The sequence below is a fragment of the Mizuhopecten yessoensis genome, unplaced genomic scaffold (genome assembly GCF_002113885.1).
Source record: "Mizuhopecten yessoensis strain PY_sf001 unplaced genomic scaffold, ASM211388v2 scaffold6287, whole genome shotgun sequence".
NCBI classification, from domain to species: domain Eukaryota; kingdom Metazoa; phylum Mollusca; class Bivalvia; order Pectinida; family Pectinidae; genus Mizuhopecten; species Mizuhopecten yessoensis.
The window spans coordinates 160,959-181,180 of NW_018406474.1; the positions used below are offsets into that span (position 1 = coordinate 160,959).

Genomic DNA, 20,222 nt, shown 5'->3' on the forward strand with positions numbered 1-20,222 from the left:
CGTATTGGTATAACACAGAGGCGGATCCAAAGGGGTGTCACCGACGTTAACTCGCATGCCCCCCCCCCCCCCCCCCCCCCCCCCCCCCCCCCNTTTTTTTGTGCACATATATATATATTCAATTGGTTTTTTTTTTTATTATATGACCATTTTTCATATTATTTGACCGTTTTCATGTTTAACATAACAACGGTCATATAATATGAAAAATGGTCATATAATAATCTCTAATAAATTAATCCTCTCTGATGCAAATGACAGCTAATTAATGTCTCTGATCAGGGCCAGGTAACTTTGCATCATATGAACTGTTCAAAGTGTGACTCTTTATTTCATATCTACATCAAATAGTACTGTATACAATCCATGAGAACTTGAAACACCTTTTATGATCACAAGGTAACCCCACAGATGACCATTATAGGTTGAACAACATACCATCATCCTGTTTACTAGATCGAGTAGTCTCCCTTCCTTGAAGGCTCTTCTTACTGTGAAAACAATAAAAGTCTACAGTGGGGTGGATAGTGTTTACTTCACATCGTCTGCATTAAATTTTCAACATCTCATCGATTTTTCTTCGTTACTTCTCTAAGTCACGGAAAGCAGGCAGTTTTGGGGAAGAAGTTCTGTAATGTAGCACTTGATAGGATCTTCCTATTTCGCCGAGTCCAACATTACTGGAACGAGTTGATTACTGTTTTGTTTGGCGCGGTTGAGCGATAACATGAAAATGTGAAGCACATCCCAGTGAGAGTGACAGGATACAAGTGTAGTAATGATACATCGCGACTGTCAACATCAACAGGTGTTATTACTTCAACTGGACATGTAACAAAGACGAGCTGTCAAGCAAGAAAGATCGAAACCGACAACAGGTATTGAGGTAAGTCCGTAAGATATCGATTTTTACCTGCTTACAGTTCAGCAAACGCATTCCAGGTAGTAAAAAAACAAATCATGGTAATTATGCCGTAATAGACAAGACTTTATTTCCTATGCGACACTCCATCTTCCCAAGATCAGTGAACTTGAAAGAGGAATAGCACGGAAACTTTTATCTGGAGAAACATTTGGTATGAAAAATAAACAAAGGACCATATCTGTATATAGGTGGGGCCTGGGACTTGATTTCAGGATGTGATGCTTAACCTTCCTTAGTTAAAACACATATTCAGGACTTTTCTGGGCACTTTTGGGGCCAATAATGGGCCCCTATCCTAATCGAAACTATAACATATTTACGCCTGGTTCCTAAAATTTGCAGTTAACTCCTGAAAATTTTCCTCCAAAATTGGTATATTTTCTTGAAAAAATGGGACAAAAATGCCCCTTCCCTAAGTTACAGAAATAAACCTAGATGTATTTAAATAGCAAGTTTGGTGAACATACACTCTGTACAAATCATTGTTGATGCCCAGCCAGCTAACTGGACAACACCATCCTATAATTTACCTCCAGTCAGTGGTAGATTTATAAATTTAAAAAAATGAAGATTAATAATCCATGATCAATATCCCTAAAAGTATGGAGGATTTACCAATATGACCACAGTTACAAGAAACTAAATTTCATTCTGCTATTGGGATATTCTGTATTTGTACTCATAGACATAGATCTGGACGTTAACATTGTAATCTTACTACAGGTTCCAGTTGAGTTTTAAAACTGTTTACATACACGTATGAATGTTCTGCATATTTGCATATTCTTCATCGACTTCTTGCAATCAGTTAAACGGATCGTACTTGGGAACATTTATGCATGGACAAATATTCTGTCTACAGAAATGAAATATATCAATATTCATATCACACATATTGCAGTTTGTCTGAGTCACGCAGCCAAAAAACACAGAACATAAATATCCTCTTATGATATTGGTATTACTAGTTTTTTAAGAATAAGCTCCCCAAAGATGTTATTTCTGTCAAGTTTATATATAGACCTCTAGAAATCATAGATACCTTCCTCACGCATACAGTACTTATCAAACTGCATGTATTTATTCTTATTTTGTGTGTTGTTTTCTGATATTTAAGATAGAATTACAGATTTCCTCAATAGAATGTTTGCTATAGTTGAATGCATATTGTTTTCGCTGTACCATTGTCTTCCTGAACCATTAACTTTGTATTTTGAACCAATTTGTGCCTGAACCATTGCATTCTGAACCAATGTTTCACCATTCCATTGTATATATTTCTGAATAATGGTTTTCCCCAACCATTGTGTTTATGGATCATTTTACCCTGTATTATGACCATATTCAAACTCAAAGTTGTTTAGAACTATTGTATCTTGAACAATTGTATTATGTGCCATTGTATTTCTGTACCCTTTTTAACACATTGTACATGTATCTGTGTATTATTGTATCTGACCTGTTTTTAGTGTTGACCTGTAAGGCCGTTGCTGTTTCAGAGAGGGATCACTGCTGCCATTGTACTTCTGTACCCTTTTTAACACATTGTACATGTATCTGTGTATTATTGTATCTGACCTGTTTTAAGTGTTGACCTGTAAGGCCGTTGCTGTTTCAGATCACTGCTGTCACCATGGACATGGTACTGATAATGCTAGCTGTTGTCATCACAAAACAGGTGTCTGCAGAAATCGGTAAGCATTAGAGAGAACAATAATACTGGTATAAATTTGATTCCCCAGATACATGTACTTGTACCAGTCTGTAAAACATTTGTTATTCCTTATTCCTTGTTGAACACTGTTTTTTGACAAAAAACAACAAGTCATTTGAGTCTTTGTTTCATTATCGACATGAAACACTTAGGTTAATGTTAACATGGCTTTTGAGTAATCTTACTGGACTAGGGTAATGCACAAATAGATCTGGGCGCGTATTCATGAAACCGTTCTCATGCTCAGTCAAGCATGGATTTTGTGCTCAAGCCTAGATTCTTGTTTCAGTCATTAATCAATGAAAACTATATATTTTTGTCAATGACTTGGATGAAATTTGAAGAGAGTTAAAGCCAGATAACGTTTTCAGTGTTTTCATTTGCCTTTTTGATTGTTTTACATTATTTAAATGAGATAAAAGAAAGCTGGTTTGAGTATAGAGTCCATGATTGAGCATGAGGAGTTTCATGAATACATTCTCAAGCGTCTTCCAAAAAGGGATGTTTTCTTAAATATACTTGACTAATTACCCGGAACACAGAATGTCTACTTTTTTATATATATATATGCATGACTCTCAAGTCTGGCTGTAGCATGATCAATCTTGGAACATTCATCACAGCATCATATATTCCGGCAAAGACTATAGGGGTGGGGGTGGGGATGGGGTGTTGGGTCAGTGTGTGAGGGGCGGGAGGCAGGGTTAACACATTTCTTGAGTTAAAGACGTATAAAGACAGGATTTGATGACATTTGACTGTCACTGCCATAGAAATGATATGGTGGGCTTATTATAGGCCATGAGTGCATTGTGATTAACTTACTCATTTGTCTTTATCGGTGGAAAATGTGTAGCCAAGATATTGGAACAATAGCGGGTTCTTTCATTTTTGAGTTCTGACATTATTTTATTTTCAGTTTTTTCGGTACTACCTGCCAGCAAAGCGATCGTATTCGGGAATGACTTGACCTTGGATTGCGATGCCAAGGACACGACTGATCCAACAAAGAAGTTGTCTTTTTATTGGTTCTTTAACTCAGTGTCAAGTCCCCCTGGCTCTTCCATCTTCACGAATCACTCCCTGCTGGTCCAGGACTTGAGCCAAGAACACATAGGAAACTACACATGTGGAGTTATGTCTGAGGATTTGAAATCTGTTCTGGCACTCTCAGCCCCAGCAGTGGTCATTCATGCTTGTAAGTACTGTAGGATGTTTGGTTCTTAATGTCTGACCAGCTTGTAAGTAGGATGTTTGGTTCTTAATGTCTGACCAGAGAAAAGTCTAACAGCTAGGACTTCATTTCTAGGATTTGTAGTTGCCATTATTTAAGGGCTGTGTGTTTGACTCAAGCAATTCCAGGCTTATTGCTGTTTGTAGTCATTTCAGCAGCAGCACTATATTTCTGTGTACTTATTCGAAACTTGTCAGTCTGGACATTTTGGTTTGTGTGTACAGTAGAACCTTATTAGTCTGGACACTTTGGTTTGTGTGTACAGTAGAACCTTGTCAGTCTGAACACTTTGGTTTCTGTATTCAGTAGAACCTTGTTAGTCTAGACACTTTGGTTTCTGTGTACAGTAGAACCTTGTTAGTCTGAACACTTTGGTTTCTGTATTCAGTAGAACCTTATTAGTCTGGACACTTTGGTTTGTGTGTACAGTAGAACCTTGTTAGTCTAGACACTTTGGTTTCTGTGTACAGTAGAACCTTGTAAGTCTGGTCACTTTGGTTTCTGTGTACAGTAGAACCTTGTTAGTCTGGACACTTTGGTTTCTCTGTACAGTAGAACCTTGTTAGTCTGGTCACTTTGGTTTCTCTGTACAGTAGAACCTTGTTATTCTGGACACTTTGGTTTGTGTATAACCTTATTAGTCTGGACACTTTGGTTTCTGTATTCAGTAGAACCTTGTTAGTCTGAACACTTTGGTTTGTGTGTACTGTAAAACCTTATTAGTCTGAACACTTTGGTTTCTGTGTGTAGTAGAACCTTGTTATTCCGGACATTTTGGTTTCTGTGTGTAGTAGAACCTTATTAGTCTGAACACTTTGGTTTCTGTATACAGTAGAACCTTGTTAGTCTGAACACTTTGGTTTCTGTGTAGTAGAACCTTGTTAGTCTGAACACTTTGGTTTCTGTATACAGTAGAACCTTTCTAGTCTGGACACTTTGATTTCTGTACCGATGCAGTAGACCTCTATAAGTCTGTATACACTGTGGTCTATGTGTCCTGTGGAAACTTGAGTGATGTTTCTGTGTACAGTAGACCTCTATAAGTCTGTATACACTGTGGTCTATGTGTCCTGTGGAAACTTGAGTGATGTTTCTGTGTACAGTAGACCTCTATAAGTCTGTATACACTGTGGTCTATGTGTCCTGTGGAAACTTGAGTGATGTTTCTGTGTACAGTAGACCTCTATAAGTCTGTATACACTGTGGTCTATGTGTCCTGTGGAAACTTGAGTGATGTTTCTGTGTACAGTAGACCTCTATAAGTCTGTATACACTGTGGTCTATGTGTCCTGTGGAAACTTGAGTGATGTTTCTGTGTACAGTAGACCTCTATAAGTCTGTATACACTGTGGTCTATGTGTCCTGTGGAAACTTGAGTGATGTTTCTGTGTACAGTAGACCTCTATAAGTCTGTATACACTGTGGTCTATGTGTCCTGTGGAAACTTGAGTGATGTTTCTGTGTACAGTAGACCTCTATAAGTCTGTATACACTGTGGTCTATGTGTCCTGTGGAAACTTGAGTGATGTTTCTGTGTACAGTAGACCTCTATAAGTCTGTATACACTGTGGTCTATGTGTCCTGTGGAAACTTGAGTGATGTTTCTGTGTACAGTAGACCTCTATAAGTCTGTATACACTGTGGTCTATGTGTCCTGTGGAAACTTGAGTGATGTTTCTGTGTACAGTAGACCTCTATAAGTCTGTATACACTGTGGTCTATGTGTCCTGTGGAAACTTGAGTGATGTTTCTGTGTACAGTAGACCTCTATAAGTCTGTATACACTGTGGTCTATGTGTCCTGTGGAAACTTGAGTGATGTTTCTGTGTACAGTAGACCTCTATAAGTCTGTATACACTGTGGTCTATGTGTCCTGTGGAAACTTGAGTGATGTTTCTGTGTACAGTAGACCTCTATAAGTCTGTATACACTGTGGTCTATGTGTCCTGTGGAAACTTGAGTGATGTTTCTGTGTACAGTAGACCTCTATAAGTCTGTATACACTGTGGTCTATGTGTCCTGTGGAAACTTGAGTGATGTTTCTGTGTACAGTAGACCTCTATAAGTCTGTATACACTGTGGTCTATGTGTCCTGTGGAAACTTGAGTGATGTTTCTGTGTACAGTAGACCTCTATAAGTCTGTATACACTGTGGTCTATGTGTCCTGTGGAAACTTGAGTGATGTTTCTGTGTACAGTAGACCTCTATAAGTCTGTATACACTGTGGTCTATGTGTCCTGTGGAAACTTGAGTGATGTTTCTGTGTACAGTAGACCTCTATAAGTCTGTATACACTGTGGTCTATGTGTCCTGTGGAAACTTGAGTGATGTTTCTGTGTACAGTAGACCTCTATAAGTCTGTATACACTGTGGTCTATGTGTCCTGTGGAAACTTGAGTGATGTTTCTGTGTACAGTAGACCTCTATAAGTCTGTATACACTGTGGTCTATGTGTCCTGTGGAAACTTGAGTGATGTTTCTGTGTACAGTAGACCTCTATAAGTCTGTATACACTGTGGTCTATGTGTCCTGTGGAAACTTGAGTGATGTTTCTGTGTACAGTAGACCTCTATAAGTCTGTATACACTGTGGTCTATGTGTCCTGTGGAAACTTGAGTGATGTTTCTGTGTACAGTAGACCTCTATAAGTCTGTATACACTGTGGTCTATGTGTCCTGTGGAAACTTGAGTGATGTTTCTGTGTACAGTAGACCTCTATAAGTCTGTATACACTGTGGTCTATGTGTCCTGTGGAAACTTGAGTGATGTTTCTGTGTACAGTAGACCTCTATAAGTCTGTATACACTGTGGTCTATGTGTCCTGTGGAAACTTGAGTGATGTTTCTGTGTACAGTAGACCTCTATAAGTCTGTATACACTGTGGTCTATGTGTCCTGTGGAAACTTGAGTGATGTTTCTGTGTACAGTAGACCTCTATAAGTCTGTATACACTGTGGTCTATGTGTCCTGTGGAAACTTGAGTGATGTTTCTGTGTACAGTAGACCTCTATAAGTCTGTATACACTGTGGTCTATGTGTCCTGTGGAAACTTGAGTGATGTTTCTGTGTACAGTAGACCTCTATAAGTCTGTATACACTGTGGTCTATGTGTCCTGTGGAAACTTGAGTGATGTTTCTGTGTACAGTAGACCTCTATAAGTCTGTATACACTGTGGTCTATGTGTCCTGTGGAAACTTGAGTGATGTTTCTGTGTACAGTAGACCTCTATAAGTCTGTATACACTGTGGTCTATGTGTCCTGTGGAAACTTGAGTGATGTTTCTGTGTACAGTAGACCTCTATAAGTCTGTATACACTGTGGTCTATGTGTCCTGTGGAAACTTGAGTGATGTTTCTGTGTACAGTAGACCTCTATAAGTCTGTATACACTGTGGTCTATGTGTCCTGTGGAAACTTGAGTGATGTTTCTGTGTACAGTAGACCTCTATAAGTCTGTATACACTGTGGTCTATGTGTCCTGTGGAAACTTGAGTGATGTTTCTGTGTACAGTAGACCTCTATAAGTCTGTATACACTGTGGTCTATGTGTCCTGTGGAAACTTGAGTGATGTTTCTGTGTACAGTAGACCTCTATAAGTCTGTATACACTGTGGTCTATGTGTCCTGTGGAAACTTGAGTGATGTTTCTGTGTACAGTAGACCTCTATAAGTCTGTATACACTGTGGTCTATGTGTCCTGTGGAAACTTGAGTGATGTTTCTGTGTACAGTAGACCTCTATAAGTCTGTATACACTGTGGTCTATGTGTCCTGTGGAAACTTGAGTGATGTTTCTGTGTACAGTAGACCTCTATAAGTCTGTATACACTGTGGTCTATGTGTCCTGTGGAAACTTGAGTGATGTTTCTGTGTACAGTAGACCTCTATAAGTCTGTATATACTGTGGTCTATGTGTCCTGTGGAAACTTGAGTGATGTTTCTGTGTTATGGTTTTACATTTACCTTGACTATGTTTTACACCTTGTCTGTAGTTGATGGGTATCAGTTGTTGTGTTTGTCGCGAAGCCTTTGGATGTCGGTGTCGTTACTAAGGGACAATGTAATCAATCATATATTTCCGTGGAGTATATTACAGTGTTTTTTCATTAGCCGGACTCCCGGCAATGGAGTTTCCTTGTTTGTCATAGAAACACCCTGCAGTGTCATACAAAAATTATATCAAATATCTGAGAACTCCTGTAGATTGTCCTCTTAATTTAGAAACACAGGTGGTTTATTACGTGTTCTTCCATAACTAATCTTATTTCCTCCAAGATTCCATCATGGAATTGTTGCTGATATGTAGTCGGGATATAAGAACACAATTTTATAAAGCAGCTGGTCCTTGGAGCTAGTAATTTTGAAAAAGTGCTCGCCAAAAATGAAATATTCTGGTCCCAATATGATTCTATACACGGAATGTGGATATTAGTTATGCCAGCTGGTCCTTGAACCAGCTCATTGCAAAATTGTTTTGTCACATTAATAACAAACATGTTTATTTGTTTTCTGAAGTATATTTATAAATACAGTCACATATATAAGTACTCAAGATGGCATGTTTTACCACAATTGGGAGGTTCATGTAAGAAGAACTTTCATAGGCTTGTCCCTTGCAAAATAAACTGGCTCACAGAAACAATCACTTGCTTGCGTTAGGCCTGAGTGCACGTGGGCCAGGGGCTAAACCTGACCCATCAGTTGTAGTTGTGTGTTTTGCTCTTATAAAACATGAAATTCTATAGAAACCAGTTCCATATTTTCATAACTCAAGTCTCGGTTACATGTATGAAATGAAATATAACTATTTGAAAGAACCTAGCTATGAATTAGTCCATATATATAATTTATTAATTAAATATTGAACACAAACAGCCATTAAATTTCATTAAATAAAGTACTTTCTTGTACTACAATGAATTATAAATTATTTACTAGAAAATGAATACTCTTATGCTCCCCAAAACGATTTTGTTTGGAATCATTTTAAAGCATTTTCTGTCCAGCACTAAATTTCGGCATAATTGCTCCCATATTTGAAGCTAAAATATTCCGCGATCATATGTTTGTTCTGCGAACTTTTATTCTAGAGAGTTAATATACTGTATATTCTGACCCTTTTACATATAGATTTGTCTTAGTGTCCCATTGTAGCTGAACTGGACTTGGTCGATCGCCGGCAACCAGATAGCTTATAATTAATTGGTTAGAGCATCCGTTTAGAGTTTGGAGTGTCCCGAGTTTGAACCCCGGTCTGGCCGTGCAATTTTCCGCTCCTGTTGCAGAGTGAATCCAAAAAGTTCATACAGAGCAACAAGCAGTAATCATAGCGACCTGCAATGTATCAAGTAATCAACGCTATAAGGTGATACAGGGCTGTACTGTAAAGAAGTAATAAAAAGCTTGGGTGTGTCATTGAAGTGACATCTCAGTCTAGATCAGGACAGATCGGGAAGACTCCGAAGAAACACCTCGCCAAGTATAATAACCTTCCTAGAGCAATAACGTAACTGTGTAACACACAAACGATGTAACAAGCCAGAACTGTAAACACAAGACACACCCTATCCAGTCACCAGGTCAATATGTACTCACACAGTTAATGAACTCCTCATTAAACATTGATACCTGTATTTCCCTGCCCATATGTTCGTCTCACCTGTCTACCTGTACTCATTACCGGGGGCGAACTGCGCTTTGGGCAAAGGCACACAGGTGTATGATTTTACCTGTTGTTAATTGGATTTAAGAAGTAATCAATCAGTTACTTGTCTTGTGTTCCCCAGGTGGGAATTAGTGGTGAACTTGTGATTATATGTTCTTTTTAACTTGTTGTACCTTTGAGAAACATGCACTAGTGTAAGTCTGGGCTATACTAGATCAAGATCACACGAGCAGTATATCTAATGGCACTGTTCTATATGATGGATCTTTTGACTTGAAATCAATTTACATGTATTTGGTACCTTGATATATATATATATTTGTACAGCCCAACCCTTAATGTCGGAAATGCTACCAGGATTGGTTCAAGGGTCTGCCCCACCCCTGCCTCTTGGGACTTAGTCCCTGGATCATATCATGGAAACTGTAATACAAATACTTGGCTTGAGGAAATGATAAATGCACATGTGTGGTACCAGCTGGGTCGGCCCTTGAGTCCAGCCTATACCCATGGGCATGTTAAGGCACAGGTGTCATACTTTTGATTCAATATTTAGTTCAGATCCCCATCCCATAACCATATATATATATGCCATTGCTAGTCATGAACAAATATATACAGCCATGCTATTAGGTTTGCTCCAGGAACATGCCTCACCCTTTTGAACTTAGTCCCAGGGTCTTAATCTTCAAAAAGTTAAGATCCTCAAATTATAAACACCATATAATTTGACTTGAAGAAACTAATCGATTCATGCTTCTTTCATGACAAGATCCTACTACTACTAGTCCTTTACTCACAACTTTTTTTAACAATGGATTTTAAATCTAAAGATGTGTGCTTGCTCGGTAGGAAGTGACAAACATAAACTACTAACGCTAGGCATCTTCAAAGTCGAAGGGTTCTATATATTCTTTGTACTCTTAAAATATGTCAAGATAAAAACTTAGGTTAATGGTAAGCTATTTGATTCAAGGCTTAAGGCTGATACTCTATCCCCTTGAATATTACAGAAGAGTTCGTCCAAATGAGAAGCTGTCAATTTTACCATTATGCTTCTCTTGGATTCCTTTAATCTTTTATCAAAGAGATCACAGGTATACAGGATTCCATTACAGTTATCAGACTAGTCAACCAGTATAATCTGCAAGGTGACACATACAGATCCTTCAGTTCCGTAATGACATACACCAGGGTTATAGGGAAGACATTAAATCAAGAGCAAAATTAACATCTGCATGTCCAAACGGCTACAGGAATTTTATCTCAGTATTGGCCAAACAGCTGGAGATGTATTTGCAGTACTGTGATGACTATTACTTTTAATGAGACTAATTTGCACTGATTATTTAACTCATTCACCCCTGAAATTTCATTATGAACTAATCCAACCTTTGAGTTGGAAGATTTAAAATGTGTCATCAGGGGTAAATGAGTTAGAACATAATCCAGGTGAACCATACAGGCCCTCTGGAGCTCTTATTTAATTCTATCCGTCTAGAGTAGAAGGTGGGTTAGCAGTGGTGATCTACAGTCACCAGCCATTAGTGGCTAAATTTCTTGAGCTCCCATGTTCTCAATATAATTTCCTTTTGGACTGGACAGTGAATGCTGTGTATCCTATCTTGTATTAATGTCCAAATATCAACTGTTTGATTCATCCACTTATGTGTCCAGATATCAATCATTTCTCACTAACTCGGCCTGGCCCAAAGGGCCAAGTGACCTTAATTGCCATGGTGCAGCGTCTGGCGTCCGGCATCCGTCAACTTTTCCCTTTAAAGCGCTACTAGTCCTTAATGGCTCAGAGGATTTTGACCAAATTTGATCTGGAGCATCATTGACCAAAGGGTTCTCAGTTTTGTATTAACGAAGGGTATGGTCCCCCCGAGGGCAGAGGGGTGGGGCCAAATATAAATAGGTAAATCTTTAAAAATCTTCTTCTTCTCATCAAATTGAAGGATTTTGACCAAATTGTTCTAGAGCATCTTTGGACAAAGAAGCCTCAAGTTTGTATAAACGAAGGGTGTGACCCCTCTGGGGGCAGAGGGGCGGGGCCCAATAGGGGAAATAGAAGAACATTTTTCTCCTACTATACAAGTGAAGGGATTTAAACCAAATGCAGTCTGAAGCATGCTTAGGGACAAAGAATCAATTTTGTATAAACTGAGGTGTGTGGACTTCCTTCTTTGGGGCAGATGGCTGGGACCCATTAGGGGAAATAGAGGAAAACATTAAAGATCCTTCTCCTTCTGTACCGATAAAGGGATTTTGACCAAATTTGGTCTGGAGCATCATTGACCAAAGGGTTCTCAGTTTTGTATAAATGAAGGGTATGGTCCCCCTGAGGGCAGAGGGGTGGGACCAAACAGGGGTAAAATAGGTAAATCTTAAAAAATCTTTTTCTTCTCATCCAATAGAAGGATTTTGACCAAATTTGTTTTAGAGCATCTTTGGAAAAAGGAGCCTCAAGAGGGTGTGGCCCCTCAGGGGGCAGTGGGGTGGGGCCCAATAGGGGAAATAGAGGAAATGTTTTCTCCTACTGTACATGGACAAGAGAAGGGATTTAAACCAAATGCAGTCTGAAGCATACTTAGGGGAAAAAAACTCATTTTGACAGATTTACATGCTACTTTTACAAGCTTCTTGCAACTTTTTTTCTTGCACTCCTTTGATAAACCTGTATGGTACTCAGCTGCTTTTAAATTGAAAAATAGAATACCAAGTGAGCTATTAAGGTCCCTGGGCCTCTTGTTGAGATTAATATGTCTAAAAATTGTTTATTATGTATTTAATTATTTGCATTGATATGATTCCTCAATTCAATTTATTTTTTATGTGCAAGTATCAGCCATTCTTTACTATGTAAAAGTGTAGAACAGTTATGTTTCCAATCTCCTGCTAATTAACTCTCAACAATTTAGATTAATTAGGTTTTGTAAACACTGAGGAAATAGCTACATTTGCATGTGATTACTTGCAGATTTTTTTCCATGAATAGCATTTCAGATTTTAGAAATAAAATGTGTTTAATTGTGATTATATATATAAAGATACCAGAACAATTTTGCGTACAACTATAACGTGAGAAAGATAATAAAAAGATAATGCATATGATATATACATCTATCAATGTGGGTGTTTTGAAATTGTTAACATTGAATTCTGACATGTAGCCAATTTAATTTGGAGTGGAAAGCAGCGTGGGTATTGATCTGTTGACTGTTAGCAGTAGGTTTGTGGCTGCCGAGGGAGCAATCCTCGGCCGTATCATTAGTTATAGATCTAAGCAATGCTAACACACAACCTTTACATGAAAGCTTAAAGTGGCACACCCCAAAGATTGTATTTCTTCTGCCAGCAGTCTGTGATAAGATCAAAAAAATGTTCCCGTGTTGGTAGACAGCTAAATTTCTAATTACTCTACGACTCCTGTATGTTTTCCCCTGTAGTCAGTTACATCTAAATTCTGTCTGTGATTAGTTTAGAAAAAATGTTTACACTTTCTTTTCTCACCTGAGCTAATGAAAAATTCTGGTGGATTTGTCACTTTGAAATAATTCAGATTTGAGGATAGTGATATGGAAACATTCCAGGTGCACAGCGTTAAGGTTGTACAGCGCAACCTTTAAACAGCAGTGTTGATTTTTTATTTTTTTTTATAGTCAGCTGATTTGTTCTCAGGGCCATTAGTGAAACTTTTCAATGCATACAATATATATGAGTATTTGTTGAAAATACAGGTTGGGTTCAGTGCATTTTTTTTTAAAATTTGCATGCAGCTCAAGGTGCCTTAAATGTAGTACTCCAAATACGAAACAGGAAGTGTCTGTATCTGAAATTTGATAAATTAGGCAATTTATAGCTTATATATGGGTGTACGTGTATAAGAAATGAGTTTTTGGAAATGTTTGTTGGTAGCTCAGCCTCTTTATATGTGCTATCATCTTTACGATGTCTTGTATATACAATGTAGTAGGTTTAATTTGAGCCCTTCAGAGCCACTATAGGGGGCTGATGTCATTGTGGAGTGTTTCAGTGAACATACAGTCTGAATATCATTGACGTCTCCTTTTAGTCTGACCATACGTGTGATGTCCCCCTATTCCAAGGGGAACCTCCCTATATTTTACCTTGAATAACTGATATATTCCCTCTAAACAGTCAGATGAATTTCCCTACAGTTGATTGTGATGTTAGAAAAGCTTAACTTGCTGAAAATGTGTCTATAAAATGAAATGTGTCAATAAACACTAATAAATGAGTTTCCTCTGGCTAGCACCGGATCAATGATAAAAACCTGAACAAGGCTTCATTTATGAATATTGATCAATATAAAAGCAAATTCATTATTCTGATTCCAGTAAAATAATTCTTGCAGTGAAAACCCTCCCTGTCAGGAACTCCATCTCCGGGTCCGTAGCAGTGGGGTATTTCTCCCTACCAGTAGGATATAGAGTCATAACAGTTGTAGGCACTGGCTTAGAAACACTCTATTGGTACATATTGAGATCGTGGCCTGATAATTGGGAATGGCTTGCAAGCTTCGATTATTATCTACAGTTTCTATTTTTATAGACAATATTTATATACAAACCTTTGTTATTTTTATGCCCCCGCTATAAAATGGGAAGGGGGTGGGGGGGAGCGTATATAGTGTTGCCGATATGTCTATCCCTTCCTGTCACGTACCGATTCAATGTAAACTTAGAACATCAAACACTGAAATTAATTTCACTAGGCGGTGGGGGCATTCATGTCTTACAGACATTTTCTAGATTTTTTGAAATTTGGATGTCATTAAGGAACCCTGTTCTACTGCCAGTAACTATGCACTAGAAACTGCCTGAATTTTGCTTTGATAAACCATTACTGTTGCTCTAACCTAATGACTAAATGAGTTATATGGTCAAAGATATTGTACCGTACGCGTAGACCAGTCCACCTACAGGTACGTACAAAGTGAAATAAACATTAATACAATTAAATATAATTACATTTTTTACAGTCATCCGGACCTTTCTCACTAATCCAGCCTCACTGAGTGTGACGGAGGGAGAGGTCGTTGAGTTGGAGTGTGTCACAGGTATATTACAAACTATGGTCAAACCCTTGACAGGCCTTGCACTTTACTCTATTTGAAAACACCTCAGATGGAATGTACTTGCATGCCGCATGCAAGTGTGGTTTTGTATTCTGAAAGTGGCTTTTTCAAACAAATTTGTGAAGACTGTAATTTAATTGTCCCGTATAAATGGAGAAGTTCGCATATTTTGAAGGATTTCTACTGTAATGATGTTTTTTAAGGGAATACATTATTTTTTTTATAGTTTTTAGAAAATCATGATGGTAACATCTTCAATAAGATTCATCAGTTTGGAAATATTTAATATATCAAAGTTTAACTCAAGAATGAGATGAGTTCTTAGAGTTGCCCAAACATTGGGAAAATACTGGTAGACAGAACCTAATGAAGCCAGCCTTTGCATATGTACCTTAGTCTAATGACTTGGTTAGTAGCTTACATTGTTCTTTCCTGTGAGAGATACTATATATGTATGTGTTTCAGGTGAGAGTGCCCCTGCCCCTATTGTGATATGGGAGAAGAACGGTAAGCAGTTCTTTGAAGGAGATCAGTACACGTCAGTGTTTGGCATGTCAACTATTCCAGGAGTTATCTCCCAGTACGCAATGAAGCTTGTAATCCAGACGGCCTCGTATGATACAGGAGCGTACAACTGTGTGGCGCGCAACCCAGCCCTCGGTGTGGAGGTCAGGTCATTGAAGGTTGACCTACAGGTAGAAGGTGAGAATGTCATACTCGCTGACTGTGATGTCATACCCCCTTATGGTGATGTCATACCCACTCACTGTGATGTCATACCCCCTCATTGTGATGTCATACCCACTCACTGTGATGTCATACCCACTGACTGTGATGTCATACCCCTTTATTGTGATGTCATACCCACTCACTGTGATGTCATACCCCCTCATTGTGATGTCATACCCCCTCATTGTGATGTCATACCCACTAACTGTTATGTCATACCCCTTTATTGTGATGTCATACCCACTCACTGTGATGTCCTACCCCTCATTGTGATGTCATACCCACTCAATATAATGTCCTACCCACTCATTGTGATGTCATACCCACTAACTGTGATGTCATACCCACTCATTGTGATGTCATACCCACTCACTGTGATGTCATACCCACTGACTGTGATGTCATACCCACTCATTGTGATGTCATACTCCCTCACTGTGATGTCATACCCACTGATTGTGATGTCATACCCACTCACTGTGATGTCATACCCACTGATTGTGATGTCATACCCACTCACTGTGATGTCATACCCACTCACTGTGATGTCATACCCACTGATTGTGATGTCATACCCACTCACTGTGATGTCATACCCACTGATTGTGATGTCATACCCACTCAGAAATGATGGAGATAAAACACCAAATGAACATTTTTTCATAAAACACTTGTAACATTTATAAATCCCATCTCTAATAGTTTTACCTGGCAATATTGTGTGAAATGCTATCCCTGCTAACAATCTATGATCATGATCGATATCTGCAAAATATTAGCCCTATGAAATTCAACAGCCAAACAGTTATCATTATCATGTAATGAAATGATAGAACTTCGTTAAAATTATGTTAAAAAGAATTGAATGTTAATTGTATCAGCTCTCAAATAAATGTTGATTGTTTCTGCTCTCAATTGAATGCTAAATATTTCAGCTTTCAATTAAATGTTAATTGTTTTAGCTCTCAATTAAATGGTAATTGTTTTAACTCTCCATTAAATATTTAATGTTTCAGCCCTAGAGCGAGCACCCTATGTGGACAGCTCACTGTATTTACAGAATGTGATAGCCCCTCGGGACCAGCCCCTTCAGATTATTTGTCCGATCAGGGGTTATCCGATTCCCCACATCACCTGGGAGTTCAATGGAGCACCGTTTGTCAGTACAGACTACACCATACTGTTTCCCAATGGCAGTATATTTATCGTCAACCTAGAGGAGAAGAATGACGGGCCATATGTGTGTGAGGGAGTGAACTACTTAGGGAGTGTAAAGTCTGCCATGATCAATGTTAGAACTGCCTGTAAGTATAACAAAGGACATGGAGTGTAAAGTCTGCCATGGTCAATGTTAGGACTGCCTGAAAGTATAACGAAAAACACGGTGTGTAAAGTCTGCCAGGATCAATGTTAGGACTGAATGTAAGTATAACGAAAAACACGGTGTGTAAAGTCTGCCATGATCAATGTTAGGACTGCCTGTAAGTATAACGAAGGACATCGAGTGTAAATTCTGCCATGATCAATGTTAGGACTGCCTGTAAGTATAACGAAAAACATGGTGTGTAAAGTCTGCCATGATCAATGTTAGGACTGCCTGTAAGTATAACGAAGGACATGGAGTGTAAAGTCTGCCATGATCAATGTTAGGACTGCCTGTAAGTATAACGAAGGACATGGAGTGTAAAGTCTGCCATGATCAATGTTAGGACTGCCTGTAAGTATAACGAAGGACATGGAGTGTAAAGTCTGCCATGATCAATGTTAGGACTGCCTGTAAGTATAACGAAGGACATGGAGTGTAAAGTCTGCCATGATCAATGTTAGGACTGCCTGTAAGTATAACGAAGGACATGGAGTGTAAAGTCTGCCATGATCAATGTTAGGACTGCCTGTAAGTATAACGAAGGACATGGAGTGTAAAGTCTGCCATGATCAATGTTAGGACTGCCTGTAAGTATAACGAAGGACATGGAGTGTAAAGTCTGCCATGATCAATGTTAGGACTGCCTGTAAGTATAACGAAGGACATGGAGTGTAAAGTCTGCCATGATCAATGTTAGGACTGCCTGTAAGTATAACGAAGGACATGGAGTGTAAAGTCTGCCATGATCAATGTTAGGACTGCCTGTAAGTATAACGAAGGACATGGAGTGTAAAGTCTGCCATGATCAATGTTAGGACTGCCTGTAAGTATAACGAAGGACATGGAGTGTAAAGTCTGCCATGATCAATGTTAGGACTGCCTGTAAGTATAACGAAGGACATGGAGTGTAAAGTCTGCCATGATCAATGTTAGGACTGCCTGTAAGTATAACGAAGGACATGGAGTGTAAAGTCTGCCATGATCAATGTTAGGACTGCCTGTAAGTATAACGAAGGACATGGAGTGTAAAGTCTGCCATGATCAATGTTAGGACTGCCTGTAAGTATAACGAAGGACATGGAGTGTAAAGTCTGCCATGATCAATGTTAGGACTGCCTGTAAGTATAACGAAGGACATGGAGTGTAAAGTCTGCCATGATCAATGTTAGGACTGCCTGTAAGTATAACGAAGGACATGGAGTGTAAAGTCTGCCATGATCAATGTTAGGACTGCCTGTAAGTATAACGAAGGACATGGAGTGTAAAGTCTGCCATGATCAATGTTAGGACTGCCTGTAAGTATAACGAAGGACATGGAGTGTAAAGTCTGCCATGATCAATGTTAGGACTGCCTGTAAGTATAACGAAGGACATGGAGTGTAAAGTCTGCCATGATCAATGTTAGGACTGCCTGTAAGTATAACGAAGGACATGGAGTGTAAAGTCTGCCATGATCAATGTTAGGACTGCCTGTAAGTATAACGAAGGACATGGAGTGTAAAGTCTGCCATGATCAATGTTAGGACTGCCTGTAAGTATAACGAAGGACATGGAGTGTAAAGTCTGCCATGATCAATGTTAGGACTGCCTGTAAGTATAACGAAGGACATGGAGTGTAAAGTCTGCCATGATCAATGTTAGGACTGCCTGTAAGTATAACGAAGGACATGGAGTGTAAAGTCTGCCATGATCAATGTTAGGACTGCCTGTAAGTATAACGAAGGACATGGAGTGTAAAGTCTGCCATGATCAATGTTAGGACTGCCTGTAAGTATAACGAAGGACATGGAGTGTAAAGTCTGCCATGATCAATGTTAGGACTGCCTGTAAGTATAACGAAGGACATGGAGTGTAAAGTCTGCCATGATCAATGTTAGGACTGCCTGTAAGTATAACGAAGGACATGGAGTGTAAAGTCTGCCATGATCAATGTTAGGACTGCCTGTAAGTATAACGAAGGACATGGAGTGTAAAGTCTGCCATGATCAATGTTAGGACTGCCTGTAAGTATAACGAAGGACATGGAGTGTAAAGTCTGCCATGATCAATGTTAGGACTGCCTGTAAGTATAACGAAGGACATGGAGTGTAAAGTCTGCCATGATCAATGTTAGGACTGCCTGTAAGTATAACGAAGGACATGGAGTGTAAAGTCTGCCATGATCAATGTTAGGACTGCCTGTAAGTATAACGAAGGACATTGAAAGTGTTCAGTTTTTCATTGTAAATGTTAGGACTGCCTGTAAGTATGCACTTAAGCTGAGTTTGCCATCATGATAAATATTAGTGTCTGTAAGTAAGATAAACTGTTTAGGGAGTATGAATGTTAGACCTGCTTGTGGCCTGTCACAGATCTACCCTTTAAGGTTGTTATGTAACAATTCAAAACTGTCAATGAAAGACCAAAATGGATATTGTCACTGTTGAAGTAGACAGATTCAAAGAAATACAAGAAAAACTATGCGTTCATTGGTAACAAAATGCTAAAAAAAACGTCTGCTTTCCATTTTTTTCCAGTTATTGAATTGGAGTTTGTGAGCGAGCCGTACCGTGTGTTCACGATCGCGGGCCAGTCTCAGACCCTGCCTTGTAGTCCACCACGGAGCTATCCTCTGGCCACCGTCACCTGGTACAAAAACAACAAGCTGGTTGTGTATCGCACTGGACAACAGGCTTTGTTTATCGTTGACCCAGCCAACAATGTGTGGGATCTATTCTTTGCTGAAGTCCAGAAGCCAGATGAGGGAGAATACTTCTGTGTGGCCTCCAATAACTACTCTGTACCGACAGCAAGGACGTCCAGTACAGCTGTGATGAGTGTGGGAGGTAAGTGGTCACCTTGACCTTACTGGTCCCATGACAAGAACTTAGTGTAACATTATATTCGATACTTTACAGATTATCACTGTGTTTATGCTTTGTCTTGATACCAATTTCTCATCGCTAGCACAGGTGGGTAAAATTGAGTGCCTATAAAAGAGAGAAAAAATTTGACCAAACAAATAATTGTTATTCAGCTATCAGATTAGTATCATTATAATTATTTATGTTAGGTAAAATCCACAAGATTAAAAAGATGTCTGGTTCCTAACTTTATTATATTTACAATATAGCTTGGTTTACAATATGACTGCTTTGCTGCCTTGGTAATGTTTCCTGGTTTCATATTTCGCCAGGTGCCCCGATCTTCCTCCAGCCCCCGATCGGTGTGACAGCCATCAAGGGTGAGGGCGTGGCCTTAACCTGTCTGGTTGGTGGTGACCCCTTCCCAGAGATCCGCTGGCTACAGGACCGCATCGATGTTGTACCTAACAGTCAAGTCACCTTCACGTAAGTACCTTGAATGGAATTATATGGGCTAATAACAGTCAAAACACAAGTTATCTGGTGAATAATGTCTTAAACACCAACTTTCCACTGATTTAAAGCAATAAATAGAATACCATCAAACAGTTCAATCTTTTTACTAGTATATAGAGAAACACT

General features: G+C 39.0%; 1 protein-coding gene across 1 annotated transcript in view; it reads left to right on the plus strand.

The window, feature by feature from the left end:
- The first annotated feature begins 508 nt into the window (after positions 1–508).
- The window catches only part of LOC110451911 (Down syndrome cell adhesion molecule homolog), a 49,007-nt gene continuing 29,293 nt past the window's right edge, over positions 509–20,222 (plus strand). The window contains exons 1-8 of the mRNA XM_021500137.1: positions 509–886; positions 2,544–2,619; positions 3,559–3,837; positions 14,547–14,624; positions 15,108–15,344; positions 16,388–16,675; positions 19,254–19,562; positions 19,913–20,066. Coding sequence (XP_021355812.1) covers positions 2,559–2,619; positions 3,559–3,837; positions 14,547–14,624; positions 15,108–15,344; positions 16,388–16,675; positions 19,254–19,562; positions 19,913–20,066 — 1,406 coding nt within the window. The 5' untranslated portion in view covers positions 509–886; positions 2,544–2,558. The remainder of the gene's footprint in view (positions 887–2,543; positions 2,620–3,558; positions 3,838–14,546; positions 14,625–15,107; positions 15,345–16,387; positions 16,676–19,253; positions 19,563–19,912; positions 20,067–20,222) is intronic.